The sequence below is a fragment of the Tympanuchus pallidicinctus genome, unplaced genomic scaffold (assembly GCF_026119805.1).
Source record: "Tympanuchus pallidicinctus isolate F22 unplaced genomic scaffold, pur_lepc_1.0 scaffold3, whole genome shotgun sequence".
Taxonomy (NCBI): Eukaryota; Metazoa; Chordata; class Aves; order Galliformes; family Phasianidae; genus Tympanuchus; species Tympanuchus pallidicinctus.
Window position 1 is genome coordinate 48879943 of NW_026294747.1, and position 21712 is coordinate 48901654.

General features: G+C 45.9%; 1 protein-coding gene across 2 annotated transcripts in view; it reads left to right on the forward strand.

The window, feature by feature from the left end:
- The window catches only part of RCOR1 (REST corepressor 1), an 82474-nt gene that overhangs the window by 24067 nt on the left and 36695 nt on the right, over positions 1-21712 (forward strand). Inside the window, exons 1-2 of one of the 2 annotated variants that reach the window (XM_052693429.1) lie at positions 15585-15606; positions 15683-15766. In XM_052693429.1, coding sequence (XP_052549389.1) covers positions 15600-15606; positions 15683-15766 — 91 coding nt within the window. In that variant the 5' untranslated portion in view covers positions 15585-15599. Of the gene's footprint in view, positions 1-15584; positions 15607-15682; positions 15767-21712 lie in introns of those variants that run through there. The other variant, XM_052693428.1, reaches the window with a different exon arrangement.

Genomic DNA, 21712 nt, shown 5'->3' on the forward strand with positions numbered 1-21712 from the left:
GCATTGAGTGATCAAGAGTGATGTTTATGCTGTAGTGTACCAGGACAGATGGTTTCCAACCTGTGAGAACACAGGGTATGGCATACACCTTTCTCTTTGTCCTCTGTGTCCCACGCTGCCAACGATTTGGATGTCTGGGACAGTTGCCTTTCTGCTTCACAAGTGTTTTTAGAGGCAAGGCATTGTTGAGAATGGTGATTTCAAGGCCATGTACAATAACACCATGACAAAGAAAGGGAAGAACAAAGGAAACTCCCCATATTTTTGAGCAATGATAGAAGTGATAGAGTTTTGTGGTTACAAGGGAGATCTGTACAAAAGAGCCAAGCTTATGTAGGAGGAGACTGCTGGTATAGCTAAATTGTGAACTTGGGGATGATGATTGCTGCTTCTATTTAAAATAAACAATCCCTTGTGTTATGTTTTTAGTGCCCAAAACTGATGGTTCTGTAGGAACAGCAGGAGGGATCTCAAAAATCTGCTTTCTTAGCAGTGTTAATAGTGCATCCTTGACCTTCACATCTGACTTGCAGCCTCAGTTTAGGAAGGTTCACAGTATGGAGGTTGATGTGAACAATCCTAAACCTGATGAGAGAGCACAGGTGACCACCTAAAGAGGCTCTGACATGGCACTGTAGTGGTCTGGGTGACTCTGATGCATATGCATACAGCTTGTGGGGGGGATAGCTCTGCAGTATTCTTCCTTCAGGAGAAGGCTGTAGGAGAAAAATGCTTACATTTTGTCTCTATATACCATAGCCCAGTACAACATTCCCTGTCCGTTTGTCTCTCTTCTCCTCCTACAGGGGAAATTCCTCCTTGCAGGTGGTGCAGTACAGCAAAGGCATGGTGCCCTTGTGTTATGTGGAGTGTTACTGCAGGGCACAAGCTCAGCCTGCTGGCACGTGACCTGTTTCAGGAATGGAGAGGCAGCCTAGAAGCTGTGTGTGAAGGCTTTATCTTTCCAACAGCATCACCCTCAGCTAAGTGAGGATTGGAAGAGAAAGGGTGGTTACTCTGTTCCCACATAGACTGCTTGGGTGGGATCTTCAGAAGAGCTTTGATCTTGACTGGGAAGTGGGGGAGGGGAGGTTACATTGCTGGTGTTGAATGGGAACAAGTCTTCCAGCCCTTCTGACTGCAGGCAAAGAACTATCCAAGGGCAGTGAACAGGAGGTGTAGAAACTGCGGTGCTCTGGTGTCACCTTTCCTAGAAATTGCTGCAGAGTTCTCTACTGGAGATAGCACTGATATTTAAACATGCTGTGAAGAGGGAGTGCTGTGTTCTTGATGCATTGCTATAGTCAAGGGTGCAAGGATTCTCAAATACAGTACACATCTTATATGGTGTTGCTTAAGTTATTGTGCCTTCTTGTGAGGAATAATTTAAAACCTGCTCTTCCAGCATCTGTGCTAGTCTCATGTGACTCTTCTACATACTGGCTGGTTATTACATAAGGAGGAGATCCTCAGGGGGATCTCATCAATGCCTATAAATACCTGAAGGGAGGGACCAGAGAGGATGGATCCAGGCTCTTCTGAATGGTGCCTAATGCGAGGACCAGAAGCAGTGGGCCCAAACTGAACCATAGAAAGTCCTGTCTGACCATCAGGCAGTGCTGTGTGGGTGATGGAGCAGTGGCACAGGCTGCCCAGGGGGCTGGAGAGAGTGGAGTCTCCTCCTTGGAGGTGTTCAAGAGCCATCTGGACGTGGTCCTGGGTGTCCCTGCTCGAGGGGGTTGGAGCAGACGGACCCAGAGGTCCCTGCCTACCTCAGCCAGTCTGTGATGCTGTGAGGTGCTGAAGTTGAGGGGGGAATATGTTGGGGCTCTGGTCCTCACCCTAGAACTGCTGTTGGACTGATGTCTTTGGATGAACTTGTTCATATGTTGCCTCTTATGGTGAAGGGAAAATGAGGGCTTTTGGAGGGGATTTTGTTTGCAAGTTAAGACTAAAACTAGTGCTAGTTAGACCAACTAGCATCTAAACTTTCTTGCTTGTAAGCTGGTGACTCTGATTCAGGACCAGCATCAGATGCAATGGGATCATCTTGTTAAGCAAGCATGGGACAGCTGGTAGTGGATGTGGAACACCACAGTGAGAGAGCAGATTTGTAAAGTTTTTTAAGAAAAGAAGCTTCTGTCTTCCTTTCTCTGTGATCATTTGGGGGAAAATGTAAGGCCCCACAAAGTCAGGAGCCTGGCAGTCTGATGCACTGTGTGCAAAAGGTGGCTACAGCTCAGGTCTTGGTTGCAAGTTGGCTCAGCTGCACTAAGAGTGGTGGTGGCTGATCCCTGTTTCACAGCCCCTCTCTTGTTGCATTGGAGGATAGATTACATACTTCTCATAAAGCAAGAGACATGTGAAATCCAGATGTCAGGGAAAAGCATCTTTCTGCAAATGCAGGACTTTCTTTCACTCTAGTGCTATGGGAATGGTGCAGGCCAGAGTGGAAACAAAGAGAGCCCTGCGTTTCTGATGAGGGTCCTCTTGGTGAATCCCCTCTCTGCAGGGGAATGCTGCATGCTCCCTGGCCTGCCGTGCCCTGTGTTCTTCGACAGCCAGCTTTCCTGTCTGGTGCCAGGGTGTCACAGCTTTTCTCTGCTCCAGCCCACATCTTTACCCATGAGGCTGTTCTGTTCTCCAGGGAGCTCTGTGCAGATCTTTTTTTTTTTTTTTTTACTCCCCTGAAGGCCCCAGCAACCTTAGCAGGGTTTAGCTCCTCAGTCTCTAATAACTCAGCTTTTCTAAATAGTGTCCCTCCCCTGAGGCTCTCTGTCCTCTTTCTGTCCCTGTGTGTTTTGTTTCCCTCGTTGCCCTGTTCTTGTTGCTGCTCTTTTTTTTTCCTTTTTTTTTTTTTTTTCCCCTTCTGCATGGATATGTCTAACACCCTGTTAAGCACTTCTATACAAGCTGGGTGAGCTGAAGTTTGGCGCTAAGAAGGCAATACAATAAAATCTGCATGGGTCACCGATGCTGAGAAGGTGATGGTGTGGGGAAAGTGCTCCGGTGGTCAGGGTGGTAACACAGGATTTGGGGTGGAGAGAACTGCAGAGTGCTTCCCAAAGCAGTTAGAGCTCACTGTGGTGCCCTGTGGAGAGCTGCTTGTCGCTTATAGGGAGTTATCCAGTGGTCACGGGGTAAAGACAACAAGCTTAACAGTTTTCAGTTTGTCCAATACAGCGTGGAACAACCTAATTGATGTATGAAGAGACACAGCTGTATTCCTATCAAACAGCTGCTGGAGGCTGGCCACTGCATTTTTCCATTATGTAATTTGTGGGAAAGGAAAACGAGACCTCTTGGCTCTTGCATAGGCAGAGATGCTCTGGCTAACATGATGGGTTTTGGAAAGAAGGAGAGGGATTCTTTTGCTCTGAGCGTGAATTAAATCTAAAAGGAATTTTTTGAAAACTCGAGAAAACTGTGGAATTTTCAGCCTCGATAAAGATGCATTTAAGTCCTGAATGGGATTTTAGTCCTCAGATTGGAGAGAGTAATGGCCCTGAACACAGTAAAATTAAGTTAATTTTGTGGCTGTGTATCAGCATGTGTGTGAGGGCTGCACTGCAGCACGTGGTGCCAGAGACGTGCTGTGGGGCAGGTAGGTGTGCTGCAGGCTCCTTCTCCTGCTCTACTGGGCAGCTGCTCCTCCTTCACTCCCGGGGCACCGGACCAGGTTCCACCCTCGGCTTCCCACCAAACCGCACTCTCCTCCTTCCAGCAGCAGGGCTTGGCTGCATTTATCTGCATTGCCAGGCTGGCACTTGGCTGCTTTCTCCTTATCTGCCTCACCCCCTCTGTCCCCTCGGTGCTCCCTGCCATGCAGTGATGGCTGCAAAGCAGCGCTTGGTCTTCCTATCCCCCTTCCCCTGGCACACTGCTTTTTTCCCTTCTGCTCTGTGTGTGAGTGCTGCTCCAATGCTTGCCACGTGGTTACTGCATGTCAAAGGCTGTGTGTGCATGAACTTCTTTCTGTGAAAGGGAATGGGGAAGGGGACCATGCCTCAAGTGTGCATGTGTGGGTACATTTTCACTGCTTTGCTTTTCCCTGAAGCAGCGCAGTGCTCTGAATGCTATGGGACTCTTTGTGCTCACCTTCTTGAACATGTCCTAATTGATTTCTTTGCAAATATGCTGTGGTATGCAAATGCTGGCACTGCTGAAGTAGCACTTGTAATCCCAAAGCGAAGGCAATTCAGGAAAATCCAGCATCCTTTCAGGGTTGTGACCCTATTTGCTCCTCTGTCCACCAGTGCTCCTGCTGCTGGCCATTGCCAACATCTCCTCTCCCCCAGCCATGGGTCCCTGGCACTCTTTAGGATTGCTTATGCTTCAACATGAAGTGGGAGTGTGGGCAGAACTCAGTGGAGAGTGTGTGCAAGGAGCAGTGAAGAAGTTATCATGCTCTGAAGTTATTAATGCGGGTGCAAGACAAACTTGTTCTGAGAGTCTTTTGGAGGCTGGGGGAGGAGGAGAGAATCCAGCAGACTTGTGTCGGAAAGTCACCTAGTGAAAGGTGAATGTTAGAGACAAAGTTATAAGATCTGTCATGTTTCCTAGCTGCATTTAAATATAGTACTTACTACTTCTCCAAGTTTGGCAAAAATGAGGGAAAAAACCGCCTGACTTGTGAAATCCGTAGGAAAATTGTGATCTAGTAGCTTTCAGGAGCTGCCTGCGTTTTAAGGACATGTTAAATCCAACCTTGCGTTTTTGGATATTTATCCTTCTAGCACCCAGCGTGGTGTGCAGGCAGCAGGAGAAGTGCTGCCTGTGCCTTGGGGAGCCTGCGAGCTAATGAATACAGCAGTCATTTCCAAGGAGAACCGGGAGCAGATTGAGGCTTTACAATCTGATTTGAAATACTGAATGTGTTATTTATGGGCTCCTATTTGATTTTGGCATTTCTGAGAGTAGGATGATGAGGAAGGATGACCCATAGAGAGGGCTCTAATGCAGGTCCTAGGAAACCTGGCTCAGCTTCTGCATGCCTGGCTCAGCTGTTCGTGTGCTGATAAAGGCTCCGGTATGACGGCAGGGGTGCTGTGAGGATAAGGACCTGGGAGACCGTCGTGAAAGGGGGTGAGAGGAGGATATGTAGCTGTCACAGATGTTTAGAAGTCGGATTTGTGTGGGTTAAACTGGGCATGCTTGCAGCCTGGTGACTGCAGTTGCACGCCGTGTTGGTGCGTGACTCAGATTGTGGGGTGGGATTTGATATATAAGCTGCTCTTACGCTCGTCTTGGCCTGAGGACAGGTGTCTTCCTGGAGATAGCTGCATCAGTATAGCAAGTTGGGGCCTTCTTTCAGAGGCTGCAGTCTCTGCCGCTGTCAGCCGAGGCACTGATGTAACCCATGGAGAACCAGCTGGAGGTAGAATTGGCGGCATTAGGTGTGGTAGAGCTGAGTTGGCCAGCCCGGCCAGGGTCCTTTGGGATGGCTGCACTGCTTCTTGTCCTCCCCACGCAGTGGTCAGTAGTACTTTGAGTTAGGCAAGAATCTGCATTTTATAATGCTGCTTTCTAGGCACTGGTTACTTTCACTAATCAGTGTGAGCTATCTCAAGAGGATGCTGTAGTGTGAACTTTGGATGGGTGGGAGGGGAAGGGGTGTTGCTGAAAGCATCGAAAAGTAATCTCTTTGCTAACATGGCTCTGACTTGCTTGCATTGGGCAATAGAAACTGTCCAGCTGGTCCTTAGCATGTGGGAAAGCTGAGTAAAATGGTGCTTGATTGGGTTGCAAATACTTGTGTGTGCTGTGAAGTTTGAAGCTTTACAGGGAAGCTGGGCCTGGTTTTTGAATAAGGAATTTCAGGGCTTTCTGAAGATGAGGTTGTGAGTGTGTCTTTTCTAAGCATGGACAAAAATCCTGTTCACCTCTGCCCTGGTTTATTCCCAAAAAGTGCTGGGGAATGGGGAAGGGTGGCTGAATCTGGCAGGTAGGGCATGCTTGTATCAGTGGTCTGAATCCCTGCCTTCAATGGGGAGGGGATGGGGAACCCACAGGCTCAGGTAAATCTCTGGGCTCTTTGCTCCTCCTGTTAGGCCATCTGCGAGGTGGTTGGGAAGCCCAGGGAAGGTTGTCCCACAACCTGTTATAGAGCAGCCACTGTGCACTTCTCACTCTGGAAAAAGCAGCACTTCTGTACTCTCCATTTCAGATGACACTTTTTTTTTTTTTCCTCTCATTTCTTATTTTCACTATTAACAGCTGAATTGTCCCTTCATCAGTAGGTAAAGACGGTATATGAAAAAGGAGGGAGTGGCTGGGGTACTGTGGATATTTGCTTGTGGAGGGGAGAATGGGCAACTTGTTCAGTCTTGTGACAGCATGGCAATAAAAATGACAGGTAAAACTTGTTGTTTAGAGCTAAACAGTATTTAGATGGGGTGAGGGGGGGAAGAGGATGAGTGAGAAGCAGCTATGTATACAATAGTGGTCTCTAAATTAGCTGCTGCATTTCTAGATAGAGATCTTGGGAGTCATAGTGGTTTTTTCATCAACTCAATGGTAATGGTGAAAAGGCAAGTGTATTGTTAAAAGCTGTTGTGAAAGCATCAGAGAACAAAACAGAACCTAATTATGGCGTGTTTTATAAATCCGTGGTGTGCCCTCTTCTCGAACAGTGTGTGCAGTTCTGGTTGTGCCCCATTTTCATCCCTCCCTCGTGCATACATGCTTCTCAGAGCTGTGAGATAACAAGATAAAGTGCAGAAATGGTTCTCCTTCTCAGTGCCAGAGAGAAGCAACACCCAGGCTGTCCTGCCTGGAAAGCAAATGAGCGAGAAGAGTGTGGTAGAGGGTCTGTGACACAGTATGAGACAAGGAGGAGGTGAGCAGGGCACAGTTACTTCTGCTTCTCATGAGCCAGGAAATGGGGCCACCAAATGAAATGTCTGGGTGGCAGCTTCAGAGCCGAGAAGGGAGTGTGTGCATGGGTTTCTTTGTTCTTCTTCAGACAGTAAACATATAATTAAATTGTAGCACTCTACCACAGGATGTTGTAGATGCCAAAATTATAAATGGGTTCAAAAAGAATTAGACAATTTGATGGACTTTTTTTTTTTTCCTCCTTCCATGAAAAGCCATTAAATCCAGTGATGCAGACGCAGTGCCAGGCTCAGGAAGTCTCTGCTCTTGCCCTGCTCTCATATGTTATCCCTAAGTGCTGTCAGTGAATAATCTGAGCAGCTCTTCTTGGTGGGGTGGGGGAGCATGGCGGAGGAGCTGGGTAGTGGGTGGGAAGAGCTGGGGGCTGGCTGCACAGAGAAATGGGAGGCCGAGTGGGTGCAGAGCTGTGTGTAGGAGTCTCTGATTGCCAAGGAAAAAAGGAGGCAACAGAATGACGATCTATGGTGGAGAAAGGAAGATGTTTGCCTTAGATTTGCTTTCATGTCAGTTTGGCTTTCAGTAGGTTTGGCAGCATCTAAATATTTGTCAGCACTGTAAACCTGGCACTTGAGAGAATCGTGCAAGAATTGTTTCTTTTTATAATTCTTTCAGTGTAGGTTTCTGTATTCAGATCTTTCTTGCATGCACGTAGGCATGGCATGGTCACTGAAATGAAAGTGGAAGGGAAATAGCATGGAGGAGGAAAGGAAGGAATCCTCTTGTCAGGTCAGCGTTCAGGGAGACTGAACAGAAACCAGCAGCAGTTGTCTCATTGGGGCTGTGGCTCACCAGTATGTGTGCATTTACCTGCTCCTGGCAGGCTTGGTGCTCTGGGTGAATACTGTGGGGCATCATGCTTCAGAGGGGCAGGGAACCTGCAGGAGCTGCAGCTTGATGTGCATGAGCATTTCTCTGGTTCTTGCTCAGGACTGCATTACATACAGCTACCAGCCCTCCTCCTTCTGATAATAATAAAAAAAAAAAAAAAATCAACGTTGCAAATCTACATTTTCCAAAAGGCTTGTGAGATCTCTGGTAAAATCTCATCCAAACATGTGTTTTCTCCTCTTAATTTAATAGTTCAACTCTTTCTTTAAAGAAACTCTGCCCCTTTCCCTCTCTGTACCAAACCCAGCCATGTCTAGACAAAAGCCTGCCATGATTAGCAGAGGTGTGATTCTCAGTGCTGCGTGTGGGGGGTGTATCCATACTTCTGATGTTATGCTAATGGATTTCCTGCTCCTCCAAGGGTTGCAGGGCTTGTGTATGCAGAACTGATGGCAATGCCTGGATTGTAATTGCATGCATATAGAAAAATAATTTTGCACTCTTGAAGTATATGGTGAAGAGCTGTTTGCTTGTATAGTTATTCAGACTTCATCTCTGGCTGCACATTGGTGCCACCTGCTTGCAGGAAAGAATGAGCGGACTCGTGTTATTCAGGAAAAATGTGAAGGCGAGGCCTCAACATCTGCTCGGCTTTGTTCAGCCTGGCCTGGGCTGCGGGCACAACGCGGGCTGCAGCTTCTGCTTTATTGCTGGCATATAAACTAGCAAGGCAGCTTGGGCCAGATATGTCCTTAAGCTCTTTTTAAGCTCTTTTTTTTTTTTTTTTTTTTTTTTTTTTTCCTTTCTTAAATCCTAAGATGTGAAGCACAGAGTGAGTGTTTGAACTTGGTTACTTGGAGAGAAAAAAAAAAAAAAGAGAGAAAAAAAAAATGTATACAGCAATATAGTTTCTTTTTTTCTCTTCCAACCTTTCTAATGATGATAATTTTTTATCGCTACAGAGTGACCTTTGTAATCATTGCTGGATGATTAATCTTTAACGGGGTGATTTTTTTTTAAAGCAGTATATATATATATATATATATATTTTTTTTTTTTTTACACTGTTGTGAAGTGTGAGATACTGTGGGTTTTGCAGCACAGTTACATCGAAGGAATAGGCCCGTGAGTCTGCATGTGCAGTGCCATGGCTCTGTTCCTAAGCCCAAGTGTGGCCTTTGTCTCCCCAGGCAGATACAGAAATGTCCTCAGAACTGTATTTGCATATAGATTGCAGTGCCAGTCGGGTGTAGTCAAGTATAGGAAGAGGTAACTGCTGCTTAATTTATAACTTCTTAATTAAAACCCTTCCTTAAGTTGCAGGATTCCCGTTTAGAAAATTCTGCTACACGTAAAGCTGTGTTCTAGCATGTACAAATATAGCATTGCTAGGAGGCATGGGCTGCTGAAGCCAGGCAGTTCTCAGAAGGCAGAGGGAAGGGGATTGCAGCACTGTGTGCTGAGCTGGAAAGTCACGTGCAGGAGGAAGGAGCCGGGCAGCAGAGTTCTCCACGTGGCGTCGAGCTGTTGCTTCAGACACCAATGCCAGCCGCAGGGAAGGAAGGTGGGGATGGCTTTTCTCCCAGCTCTTAATTTTGCTTGAATTCTCTTGTGCCCCATAAATATTTCATTGCTGTAAATGTTGTGCGCTTATGAGTGTGATGCTATGAGCCCAGGCAATATCAGTGACCCAGTGGAAAATGGCTTTTCAAACTATGGGAGCTGTGTCTCCTTTGTCTTATTTTGCTTCATGAGTGCTGTAAACAGGGGTTTTACTCTATGCAGTAAATACAAGATCAGCATCAATAAAGAAAGAATGGAATTTGGGAATGGAAGCACTTGTTTAGTCTGGCTTCACTAGAAGTAAATACATTTAGACCTAGTCCAAAATCTCTTTGAACAGCATTCAGCTGCTAAGTTACTCTGTATCAGCTCCAGCACTTCCCCCAAATAATGAAAACATACGTTCACCTCCGTATACTGTGCAGTTTTTGTTTCATGGATGATGTCAAGGGTTACATTTTAAAAGTAAGAGGGTGCTTCTTAGACCTTTTAAAAACTTGCAGTATTTGATTTAATGGTGAATTAATGCCACTTACTGGGAGGGAGGAGGAAACAAAGTGCTATTAGTAATGCAGGAGCCTTTGCAGGTGGGTATTCTGCTGTCCTGTACCTTTGGGTGTAAGCTTCAATAACTTAATGAAATAAGTTGTTTAGATCTGGATACCTTTTCTTAACTGATGCCTGACAAAAGATCAGTCAGTACCTGAAGAATTCCCTGTTTTATGGAAAGTGTTGGTTTTGTTTTGTTTTGTTTTTATAAGCTGTGTTGATTTGCTCTTTCTTTCCTGCCAAGAAAGATGGAACAGCGTGCATCTGTATCAAGCACCTGGCTGTGCTTTCTCTGTGTTACCTTTTGCTGTCTTAGCTAACAGAGGAATTCAGTAGCAGCAGATGCCCCCTCTTTGTGGCCTGTGTTGCAATGCTCTGGTAGTGATGTTTTGCAGTGTATTTTTTCTCCTTTGAAACACAGGGCTCCCATAGCTCTGAAATGCCTTATGCAGGCAGCAGAAGGAAAAAAAAAACAAACAACCCACTACAGTCTGCTGGAAGGGTTACAGAGGGAGGGGTGAGGGCTGGGAATCCTCCCTTGCAGAGCTTCATCCTGACTTGGGCAGGGTGGAGGTGAGAGCAGTGTGTCTTGGCATCTGCAGGAGGCTACGATCATACCTCTGAAGAGTCAGGAAAGGTGCCAGAACCAGTAGAGCATGCTCTTGAATGACGCAGCCACAGTGGGAGAATGCAGCATCCTTGGGCAGAGCTGCAAGATGGAGCAGCTCCCTCAACTGCAGAAACCCAGGTGTGAGCTGGCACTGCTTCTCCTTGCAGAAGCAGAAGATAGGTGATGGTGGTGGGTGGCTTCCTGAGGAGCCTTGGCTCCCTCTGAGTTTATTCTGGCACATTATGCTTCTAGCTGGGAGAAGAAAAATGAAGTGGGATGTATCAGGCTAGAACTGCGCAGCGCTGGGCTGGCTGGGGCTCCAGGTGTCCTGCCTGCCATCTGTTCCTGTGGGGATTGCGCACGCAGTCCTTCAGGCAGCACAAAGCTGTGCTGCGCTGGAGGGAGAACTTCTGCCTGTTCCCTGGTTTGTTTCTGCCCGGAGAGGCTCCTGCTATGGCTAATGGCAGTGGGATGAAGTTCTGATGAAGGCAGAGCCCCCCACATGAGTCTGCTGCTCCCTGTGCACCCACTGTGCTGTTTGGTCTCACAGCCAACTGATTTGGTTTAATAACTCAGGGAGAACTCTGCTTTTTATTTTGCCAGGTTAGTTTTAGCAAAGCTGCTCGGTTCAGATCGAAACGAGGAGGCAAGCATGTGTGAGGAGAGTAGGGTGATGCTGGCAGGGCAGGGCTCCTCTTCCTACAATAGCACCGAGGTGTTGGATGGGCTCTTGCTGTGAGATGCTGCTTTCACCCTTTGGCCTTCTGACTGAGGTGCTTCAAGGTTCTTGGCTCACCCCACTGAACGGATGTCTGGCTGGGATGAGGAGTGGTATTCTACAGCTTTCTTTCTGGGCTGATGACTGCAGCTGCTCTATGGCTCAGACTGGGAAGGGGTTGGGATCAGTCATAGAACCACAGAATTGGTTAGGTTGGAAGGAACCACAGAGGTCATTGTCTATTTCCAACCACCTGAGGAAGACACTGTGACCTGCAGGGGAGACTTCGCACCTTTGACACTGCTCAGCACTTTAGCAGTGGCCTTTTTAGTAGTTTCTGTTTGAGAACCCTTCCATTTCCCTCCTTAAAAGAAATCTTGACCTCCCTGACACAGGCTGAGAGAGAAGCACCCTTCTTGCTTGTGGTACTGCTGTGTTGGCAGAGTTTGTGCATATGGAGCGTGGTGGCTGAGGAGCCTGCAGGGCATACAAGTGTGTCCTTGCTCTTACTTTGCTCTTCCCAACACAGATCTGTGGTTTCATGCCAACACAGGTGTATTCATGATGACAAACTGAGCAGCATGTTCAGCACTCAGCTTGTTCATGCAGTTTTAATTTTAGCACTAACATAGCTTAAGCTTGCATGGAGAAAATAAGAAGTTACAACATATGCAGGAAGCCCGTTACGATACGTGCATACATGTATGTCAGGCTGCTGGTGAGGTTATGGGTGTTGCTCAGGGACTGGAGGCTGTGCTCCTTGGTCTGAGAAGCAGTTCCAGACCCCAGGGATGAGTTAATACATGTATCGTGGAATTTGCAAGGATGTTTAGGACTCAGTTCCTTGGAAGGAACTTGCAAGCTCTGCATTTCTGCTGTTTCTTCAGAAGGTCCTGGCAGGGCAGAAGCTCTGCTTCCTCCTTGGAATGAATGCAGCAGTGCATTGCTTGAGGAGGAAGGGAGAGCTTTAAGAATCCTTTCTGTGTTGACCTCACTTTCCTTTTTGTTTTCTTCCTGTTTTCTGAGCTGGGATCTCTCATGTGGGGTCTGAGCTAGACTTACCTCTGAGGCTTTAAACTGTGTGGGTGGCAGTGGCAGAGTGGGGCTGACGTGTCTGTATGTGAGTGCAAATTGAGCAGGCAGATGCTTATGAGCAAAGCTGTCCCTTACAGCAACCTTCACAGCAGGGGAAAGATGCTTTAAAAAGACTCAGAGGCAAGACATATTTTGTTTTAAATCAATCTAATGCCTCTTGGAGTCTGACTGATGCTGCTGAATGAAACCTCCCTCTTGTGGTTTCTGTTTTTCTTTTTTTTTTTTGTAGTTGTTTTGTTTGCTTTTTTTTCCCCCCTCCTTTCTTTGTGGAAATCATTGCAACAGGTTTCCAAAAGCTCGAGAAGAACTGTTGCTGGGGCTGGGGAATGTCAGCCTACAAGCAGAGGAATGGTAACTCAAACAGCAGTGTTGGCTCTGCTTTGCAAATGCACTGTGGTCAGCTGCATGTTGCTGAGATGTGTCCTCCCAGCTCAAAAACAAAAAAAAACACTGCTGCTTTTAGGATAATGTTGGCTTATGGATAGCATGTCATGCCTCATTTTTTTCCCCTTGTACTGGGTGAATTGTTTGTGGGCTTGTGCAGTCAACCAGATCTGTAAATAGGACTGACTTTAAAAATAACCTTTTCTTCACATAAAGAGTTTTAACCTGGATTTGTTGGTCTTTCACTTCTTTGTGCAGTCCATCAAAGAGTTGTCTGTGCCCATAAGGATATAGGGCAGGGTATGTTCTGGGGAAGAGGGATGGGGGTGGCTATGGAAAAGAGCAATGATCTTGTGCCTGATCAGAGGAGCTGGGCTGCCCATCTCTGCTTGGTGAAGGCAGTGAGAACTTGCATCCCCTGTGAAGTTTGGCCCTGGATCAAAGCTAAGGAGGGGCTGCTTAGAACAGGCCTCATGCCTTGGTCTCTAAGGTGAGTAGTATGGATGAAAGAGCAAGATTAACTGAAATGTCAGGTGGCCTTGTCTGCCAGTGTAGTTTCCTGAAATGCAGGTTGTCCTGCTATAACTGCACTTGCGTAAACAAGCAAAGTGACCCTAAATTGTTACCCTAAAAAAGTATAAACCTTGTCTTCTTAAGTGACTGTTTTTATGTAAAGTGTGTAATGGATCACATGCATTTAGCTTTTCAGTTTTGCCACTAAAGTGTAGAGTGTTTGAATTCACCCTTTGTGCAGGTGAAGAGATGGGGAAAGGAATTCCCTCATGTTTGTGCTCCTTGTGCTGTGTCCCTCTCAGGAGGGGATTGTGAGTGCTGCACTGTGCTCCCTCTTGGACTTGATCCCATGGATCCTTCCCAGCTCAGGATATTCTGTAATTTTCGGGGGTTCTTGCAACTCCGGCGGTGGGTTGCTGGTGTGAGGAGCTGAGCTGGGACTGAGACTGGAAGAGTTTAACTTCTGGAGATCCTATTGGTTTCTGTAGGTATTTTTAGGGGATGTGAAAGTGCTTTTCAGTGTGATACAAAGTGAGGAGAAAGCTTGCTTGCTTTCTCCACGTTTCGAACCCTTCACTGAACTAAATAGCAGGACAGATTGTGGAGTAGGGAGAGTGAGGAGCAGAATTTGATGAAGCAGAGGTTTAAGGTTGCCTTTTTCTTTACATTCCTGACCTAGACTTGATATGGAAGAGAAAATAAAATTTAATCCTAGAAGTTGCAAGACTTTTTGTAAAGTTTAAGCTATGTAGTTTTAAATTCAGACACCCTTTGTGTTCTATTTGGATGCATTCTCTACCAGAGGCTGTTTTTGCATTTCTCACTACTGATTTTCTGCCTAGTATAGATCGTAAAGAACACAGACTGTGTACAAAATATGTTGTGTGTGCAGTTGCTATCCTTGGATTAAAAAAAAAGGTATAAAAGAAAAAAAGTGATACAGAAGTTCTGTATCTACTGCCAGGCTTGCTACGAAAACTGAGAAAATGGTGGTGAAAATAAACTTTGTTTTCTGGCAAGGCTTAGGAAATAAGGTAGGCTGATGTCTGGATAATTAAAAGTAAAATTTTAGTTCCTTGTTAGTATTTACTGGTCTTCCCTTCTCCAATACTTGTTATATTTGCTTTAAACTTGATGTTGAAGTATCTTGTCATCTAACCCTGTGTGTTCTTAGCTGAGCAGATTTGGTGTTAAGAACCTCTCTGTTGCCAAGAGATGTGGTGGGTGCTCCATCCCTGGAGACAGCCAGGGTCAGGCTGGATGGCGCTCTGAGTACCTGATGGAGCTGTGGGTGTCCCTGCTCACTGCAGGGAGTTGGGCTGGGTGGCCTGTAAGGGTCCCTTCCAACTCAGTTTTGTGGTTCTAACAGCGATCAGACCATGGGCATTCATGGTACTGTAACTGCTGAACCTTCTGACGTGTTGAGTGGCCAGGAGCTGCTGCTGGTGCATTGGAGATGAAGGAGCAGATAGTGCTCTGATTTTGTTGTGCGATGAGATGTCAGGGCCCTGGCACTGCATCTTCTGTGTCACTAGTTTTCTGATCTGTTGTCTTTCCATGTATCACAAAATGGTGCAGAGAAAACAGCACTGTGTTGAAATGTTGCATAAGGCTGCAGCGTTACGTGGAGCTCTGCAGTGGCAGGAGTGCTGCGGGCACCTAATGTGAGCTGCAGGTTGCTCTGGGCCGGGGCGGCTGGCTGAGCTGACTGTGCTACTGACTCACAGGGCAAGTTTCCTTCTCTCCTCCTCTTCTTCTGATTGCTCAGCACCCAAGAACAGTAGCTTCATGAGAACATGCTGTTGAAACTTAACCTTTACCTTGAGGTTGCTCTCTTCCTAAGTACGTGCAGCTGTGGTTCTTTGCTTTTGGTGCTCTCGCTCTCAGCCGGTGCCAAGTTGGCTAATGCCAGGCTGGTTCTCACAGGTGTGATGCACCAGCGTTTCTCTGAACTGGCTGAGTAAAAGGGCTGATTTGAGACACTCTGATGTGGGGATGGGGGGATTTGAGGCCTTTTGGGATAGAGAGGAGGTTCTTAAAAGTGAAATCTGGGAGGTTCATGTGTGCATACCCTGAAGTGTTCATCTAAGTGACGTGACCAGGCTTGGGGCCTGCAGCCTGAGCACTGCTCCTCCCTTTTCATTTAGCAATGGTTGGAAGAAAAATAATCAAGTATGCTGGAAGAGAGACCTTAATTAACTTTTAATTTAGATCTAATGTATGCTGCTTAGTGCAGTGCTTGAAAGAGTGAGTTTGTGCTGTGTGTCATGTTATATAGGGAGTGATGCTTTGGAAAGAAAGAAAGAAACAAACAAAAAAAAAACAAAAAAACAAAAAACAAACAAACAAAAAAAAAACAACAAGGAAAAGCCTCAGGTCTGAATGGGAAGATGGTGTTTTTGACTCTACAGATGGGTTTCGTAGCTTGATTAAAAGCTGCAGATGTGTAGTAAGTTAGTTTAGTATCCATTTTGCATCTGAAATGACTTTCTCTATAACGTGGTTTTTATCTGTTTTCTCTGAAGCCAAACTTGCCAGACGAAGTCAGGAGAGAGAGAACCTCGGCATGCTGGTCTGGTCGCCTAATCAGAATCTCTCTGAAGCAAAATGTAAGTCTCTTCAAATTCTTCTTTTTCCTCTTTCTCTTAAACATATAGCTTAAAGAATATGAAGGTACCACTTTCAGTACAGAGGTTATGTCTGTGACCTTTTCATTATGCTTTGAAATGAATTTGAGCATTGGAAAAAAGAAAAGCCTATAAAGCAATCCTGAAAAGAACTTTGTTCCCCACTGGGCAGCTGCTCAGTGTGTCGAATCCGTGGATGCAGGGAAAGCAGCAGAAATGTGACACTTTCTTCCTTGCTATGAATTCACGATGCTTATCTGCAGGCCTACACGATATTCTTGTTTGCTGCTGGTGCTGTAGAAGATGATGAATAACTGCTGAGAGCTAAATGAAAAGTATTCTGGAGGTGGGGGTGGCAGAAATCTCTGGCGATTTGTAGTACCTTTTTCTGATAAAGACACAAAATTCACATCTGGAGCTCATGGAGGTTTGAATGCCAGAACAATTGCAGTGCCTTGGAATTCCACGTGAGGGCAATTATCAGCTCTGTGTGTGTGTGTCTGGGAGCAGGTCTCAGTGCTGTTGCCAGATGGCAGAACTAGTGCTTGAAAGGTTTGTTGAGCTATAGTTCTTCTCATGAACAAGCAGGGCTCTCTTGATTAAAGGGCTGCTGTTCGTACAGTAACTAAACCTGAGGAGGCAGATGAAAGGAGCTATTTTTGATTTTGTGCTTATTCCTTTTTAGCTTTCTGACTCCAGGATCAAGAATAAGAATTGTTATATGCCTATCTTCTGCAGTTGTTTGTGGTGATAGTATTAAACTGACCACCAGTTTTCCCCTAGATCCAAGGACTAGGATCCATCACAGCAGTTACGGGGCTTCTGCTAATTAAAGCAGCAGAGACTGTACATAAACTGTGCCAGGAAGTCACTGAGGTCTGCCCTGGGGCATTTGTTCCGCTGAGGAAGTTGCCCCTTAAATTATGAAAGGATTATACTGTGATCTGAAGATGAAAAGGGCTTTGCGAAGACGATGTCTGCCTTCTCCCTTTCCAGTGGGTGTCTTGTCTGCTCCCTGCTGGCTATTGGATGCTGAACTAAGTAAGACTGATGAGAAGTGAGATCTACTTGACAGTTATCTATGGTTGCTATATACCTTTTCAGAGGTTTCTAGCAAAACACTTTTGCCTTCACCAGAAGGAAAGACTGCATGGGTCATTTGTGACAGAGGATTTCTGTAGCTGCCTCTCAAGTGAGAGCTTGTGAATCTCAGCTGTGCTTGGGAACATTCAATTTCTGTCTGATAGGAAATGAGTTTTTTGAAGACAGAGGGAAGGTGGAAATGGAATGATGATACATGGAATTGAGTAAAATGATCCTTGACACAAAACTATGGGCGTATCAGCTAAGATATCACAAACCTAAGAAATAATTAAAACTTTAATATGACTAATTTAAAAGCTAGGTAGCAGTTGACTGTTGCTGGCACAACAGAAGCTAGGAGAAACTTTGTGCGTGTAAGGGCAAGATAACTATGTAGACACATCAGTGATTTCACCACCTAAAGATGCAGAATATTTCAGACTGCGTTTGGGGCAAAAGAAGTATGACCCTCCTGTGTGGTATGCAACATACAAAATATCTCTTAGGCACCTAACTGTGTGGAGACATGGTTGTCAAACAGCATCCAGAAGCAGTAACAACAAAGGGGAACTGGGAGAGGTGGCTGAGGGGACCTGGGATGTAGGAAAGCTCCAGCAGATGGGGGAGAGCTCTGCAGGGAGGGTGAGGGAGGGAGAGAACTGAAAAGTAAGTTGGTTGATCATTGCTTTGTCTAATTCAGTACCAAAAGAGATAACAGTTACTCCTGTCTCAACTTAGCATTATTTAAAAATTACCTATGAAAAACAATTTCTCTTGAAGATGAGTGCTTTTATTCCATGAGTCTAGAAATGGATTAATCTACAGAAATAACTTTATCTCTAATGTATTCAGCCAGAAATTGATTTGCTACTGTGTGAAAATTTGATTCAGTCTCCCTTTCTGGAATCCTTGAGTAATCCTCCTCCAACACCTAGCATTGTGCAATGTCTATAGGGCACTTTATTATGAATAACAAGCAGAGTTTCCTGTTTTATGGTACATGAAGATGAAGTATTGGGAAAAAGAAGCCTCTTCAGCTGTTCTAGTGTTCATTTATAATTTTTGGCGTTTGTTGATGATGAATCCTAATTAAATGAGGTCTCTTGAGATATCCAATAGGACCAATGATCCGCATTTCCATCAGCAATATGGAAGCTGATATGGGATTGCAGTGGAGAGAAATTGAGGATGAGCCATAGATTCATGGGATGGGAAAGTGAAGACTACTGCAGTCTTGTGGAGTGCTTTGGGTTTTTTCCTAGCTTGGACTGCTGCCTACATGGTGAGTTCTTAATGACCCAACTGCAGAGTTATAAGTCTCAGTTCTAACAGTTCTGCTCTTACCTTCTGCATCAAGGCTGATGTTTGGAAAGAAGTAGCTGGGAGAGCAGTTTTAGGGGCACAGTGAGCAAGTAATGTGACAACACTTCCACCATTGTGCTTGGCCAGGAAGATGATGGGGTTGTAAAGAGTGAGGTGCTCACTGGAATGGTTTGCTGCTTCTGAATGCTGCAGTGTTCAGGAAGAAAACTTCAGATCAGAGGCTCTAGTACTGAACACTTCTGTTCAGCTTACTGAAAAGAGACTGAAAGGGGGCTTAAATTTTCACAGAAGGGAATTTGGGCGTAGTAAAAGATGTGCATAATGCAAATGAAAGGCTGCAAGAAAAGTTCACACATGTTGAAATGAAATGCCTAAGTACGTGCTCTTCATTATTGTGATTTGCTACTGGAAGCAATGGATTCTCTGTTTTTTTTTTTTTTTTTATGCCTTTTTAAGCATCAGAATGGATTTCTCCTCCTCCTTGGAGGGGAGAAATCAATAGCTGCATGAAGCAGCAAATGGAAGGAGTTGTGCTTTCCGGGAGATTGATGCAGCCCCCTTGAGCTGTAACTGCTGTGCATCCCAGCTATTGCATCTGTTCTTAGCATGTGTATAGGCTGAAGTGTAGATGAATGAACCCTTCCAGTCACAGCGTTTTGGTACCTGTGATTACTTGTTCCATTTGTCCTCCAAAACTTTTGATCCATCCTGTGCCTGTTTTTGTGGTAAATTCTGTAGGAGTCACAGGACTTTTCTCTGTGGCTTTAGTTCTCCTTGTTTAAACTCTGTTTAGTTCTCTCTGTGGCTGTAGTTCTTGTGGCTGGGGCTGCATGTGAAGATGGAAGTTCATGTGTAAGCCAGGATGACCTGGTGGGTGTCTGCTCCAGGCTCATACAGTTAGTTAAAACTTGCTGTGGTCCCATGTGCCTTACATACTAGAGCAGTTCTGTAATCCCATTGGAGCAACCTGTCGCCTGGGTGCCATGAAATAATGGATATGGTGGAGAAGATTTTAGATAAACAGACAACTCCAACAATCCACCACCCCTAAAAAACCCCCACAAAACAACAAGAAAAAAATCACCTAAACAATGATTGCGCTCTGCTCCCCTCCAGCAAATAACCTGTAGACACACTGATTGCTTAGCTTTTTTAATGTTGTGCCTTGTTAACCACTCACTAATCCTGGTACAAATCACTTTCTGCCTTGCCCCATATTAGTATGAAAGTTCTCTATCTACTGCCAGGCTTTTGCATTTGGGGGATCACGTGCCTAGTAGTTGCCAACACTAGTGAGTTCACAAAGTTAGCCTGAAGCGAGAAGTCTGTTTTCAAGAGAGGTCACTGTGCAGTGTCTGAACATTGGACTTAAAATAACCACTCCCCTTCCAGCTGTGCTCCAAGTACCCCGTGTCCTGTGACTGGAGTCCCACCTCCAACAAAGGTTGCTCTCGGTGACGCCCCTGAAGACTTGGTGCAGCTGAGGACAGCTGCTAGGGAAGGCAGGGAAGGGCGTGAAGAGATGTGTGAGGTGACACTGAGGAGCAGGAACAGCGAGGTGGAATGTGGACATCTGCCCTCTGAGTGGCACGTGGGAAATAGGGAAGGAGAGGGTGATGGTGAGAAATGCATCGTAATGATGCTGTGGAAACTCTGTGCAGGATAGAGCTGGGCCAATGTGAAGCTATTTATAAAGCAGCAGTGTCTGTCTCTGTGCCAAGTACTCCAATGGGTGGAACATAAAAATGACATTGGGTTGGTTTAGAAATAAGTAAGTGCTGGCACACTGCAGCTGCCCAGGAGGAAGGAATGGAAACCAGGCAGGAGAATGGGATGTGATGATTGCTTTCACACATCTGTAGTTCAAAGGTGAACTACAGGAGGAGAAAGATGTATTGTTTAGCTTGAGATAAGCTCAGTTTTGGAAGTGGTTTTGTCTGCTCTGGCAGAACGTGCCTGTAGCTGTGAGTTTTGGTTTCTTGCTGTTACCAGGTGTGGGGATGTTGTGGTGGGTGTGACGAGTGGACTTGCTGTTGCTGGGCTGTTGCTGAAGTGATGGGCACCGTCCATGTTACCTGCAGGAGGGTGGATCATGGGTGGCAGCTGGTCCTCTGTCTGACCTGGTGGCTCTCCAGTCCTGTTACCCTGTGGCATCTCCTCCTGCCAGTTTGCTGCTGGCTGCCTGCTGTATGCTTTGCCCACACTGGGGGATCTGAGTAAGCTGTAGACAGCCCCCCTTTTCCTGGGGGGGGAAAGGGAAAGTGGGTGAGCCTGAGGATGTAGGGTCAGAGGAATGCTGGAGTTGCAGGAAGCAGCGAGTGCTTTCCTCAATGGGGGCTGGGGGGGGAGGGGGGGGAATTCTTAAATGTGCTGCAAATGGATCCTGGGAAGGCAGCAGCATGCCAGCTGAGGCTCTGATAGAGTGCTGGTTGCTATGGTTACGGAGGATGTTAACCCTGTAGGGTGCGTTTTGGCAAGGTTTGGAGTTAAGTGCCACCCACTCATGATGATTGGAATGGGGGGGGAGGGGGAGTGCAGAGCAGTGGTGCTCCACCCTTAACCTATGAGCTCAGTGCTGTGTCCCATCCAAGTCTGGATCATGTGCAGGGTGTTGATGTGCCTCTTGCCCTCTTTGGGATGAGAGAGTTCTGGTAGCTGTACTTGGGTGTGATGGAGAGGTCGATCCCAAAATTTTCTGAGAGCTGGCTGCCTTTAAGTGACTTGGGAATGTCTCTGTAGTTCATCTTTGTTAATCTTTGCATAGAACAGACTAGGGTTATTCTTCCATTTCTCTTTTAAGGAGACTTTACACAAGCTTGAAAATTCTTTGTCTGAATTTTCTAACCTAAAATGACTGACAGTATAAAATGTGTATCTTCTCATGTTGCTGAGTGTGCCTTTGAAAGGACTCAACACAGTCTGTGAAGAGTTCCTGTTTTCAGCACATAGCTGAGCAGGTTGTTTTAAGAATGGCTTCTGTGTGGATAGACCCTCTCACCCTGGGCTCACTTATTTTGGCTTCTAAATTCTGTGTGGGCATACGATGCCATAAGCAATTATCATTAGTTCTTATTTTCTTGGGGTATAGTGTGCCTAGGAATAAATAAATGTGAGGGGAAAACCTCAAATGGGAGAGGCTAGACTGGGGAAAGCAATCATAAAATCACTTCTAAAAAATGAAGCTTTTATTTAGCAAGACGTTTGAAATGGAAGGGGTTATTGCTTCAGAGGTACCCAAGGACCATTCCAACCCCTGCCCCATGCAGAAGCAAGAGAAGGAGGATACAGTCAGATGTATGTCAGCTGCTCTAAGTCCCTTCTCTCCAACAAAGTATCCTGCAAACAGCATCCTTGAGGTGGCTGGAATGGTGGGTTTGATTTCCACAAGTGCCCCCCCCCCCATCCACCCCCACCTTCCCTCTTATTGAAAGATGATGGGGCAGTGATCTGGATGGCACTTGGTGGGAGTGCAGCCCTCTTGGCTCCAGAATGAGAGAGTGGGGGCACCTGAGGCTTTGCCAC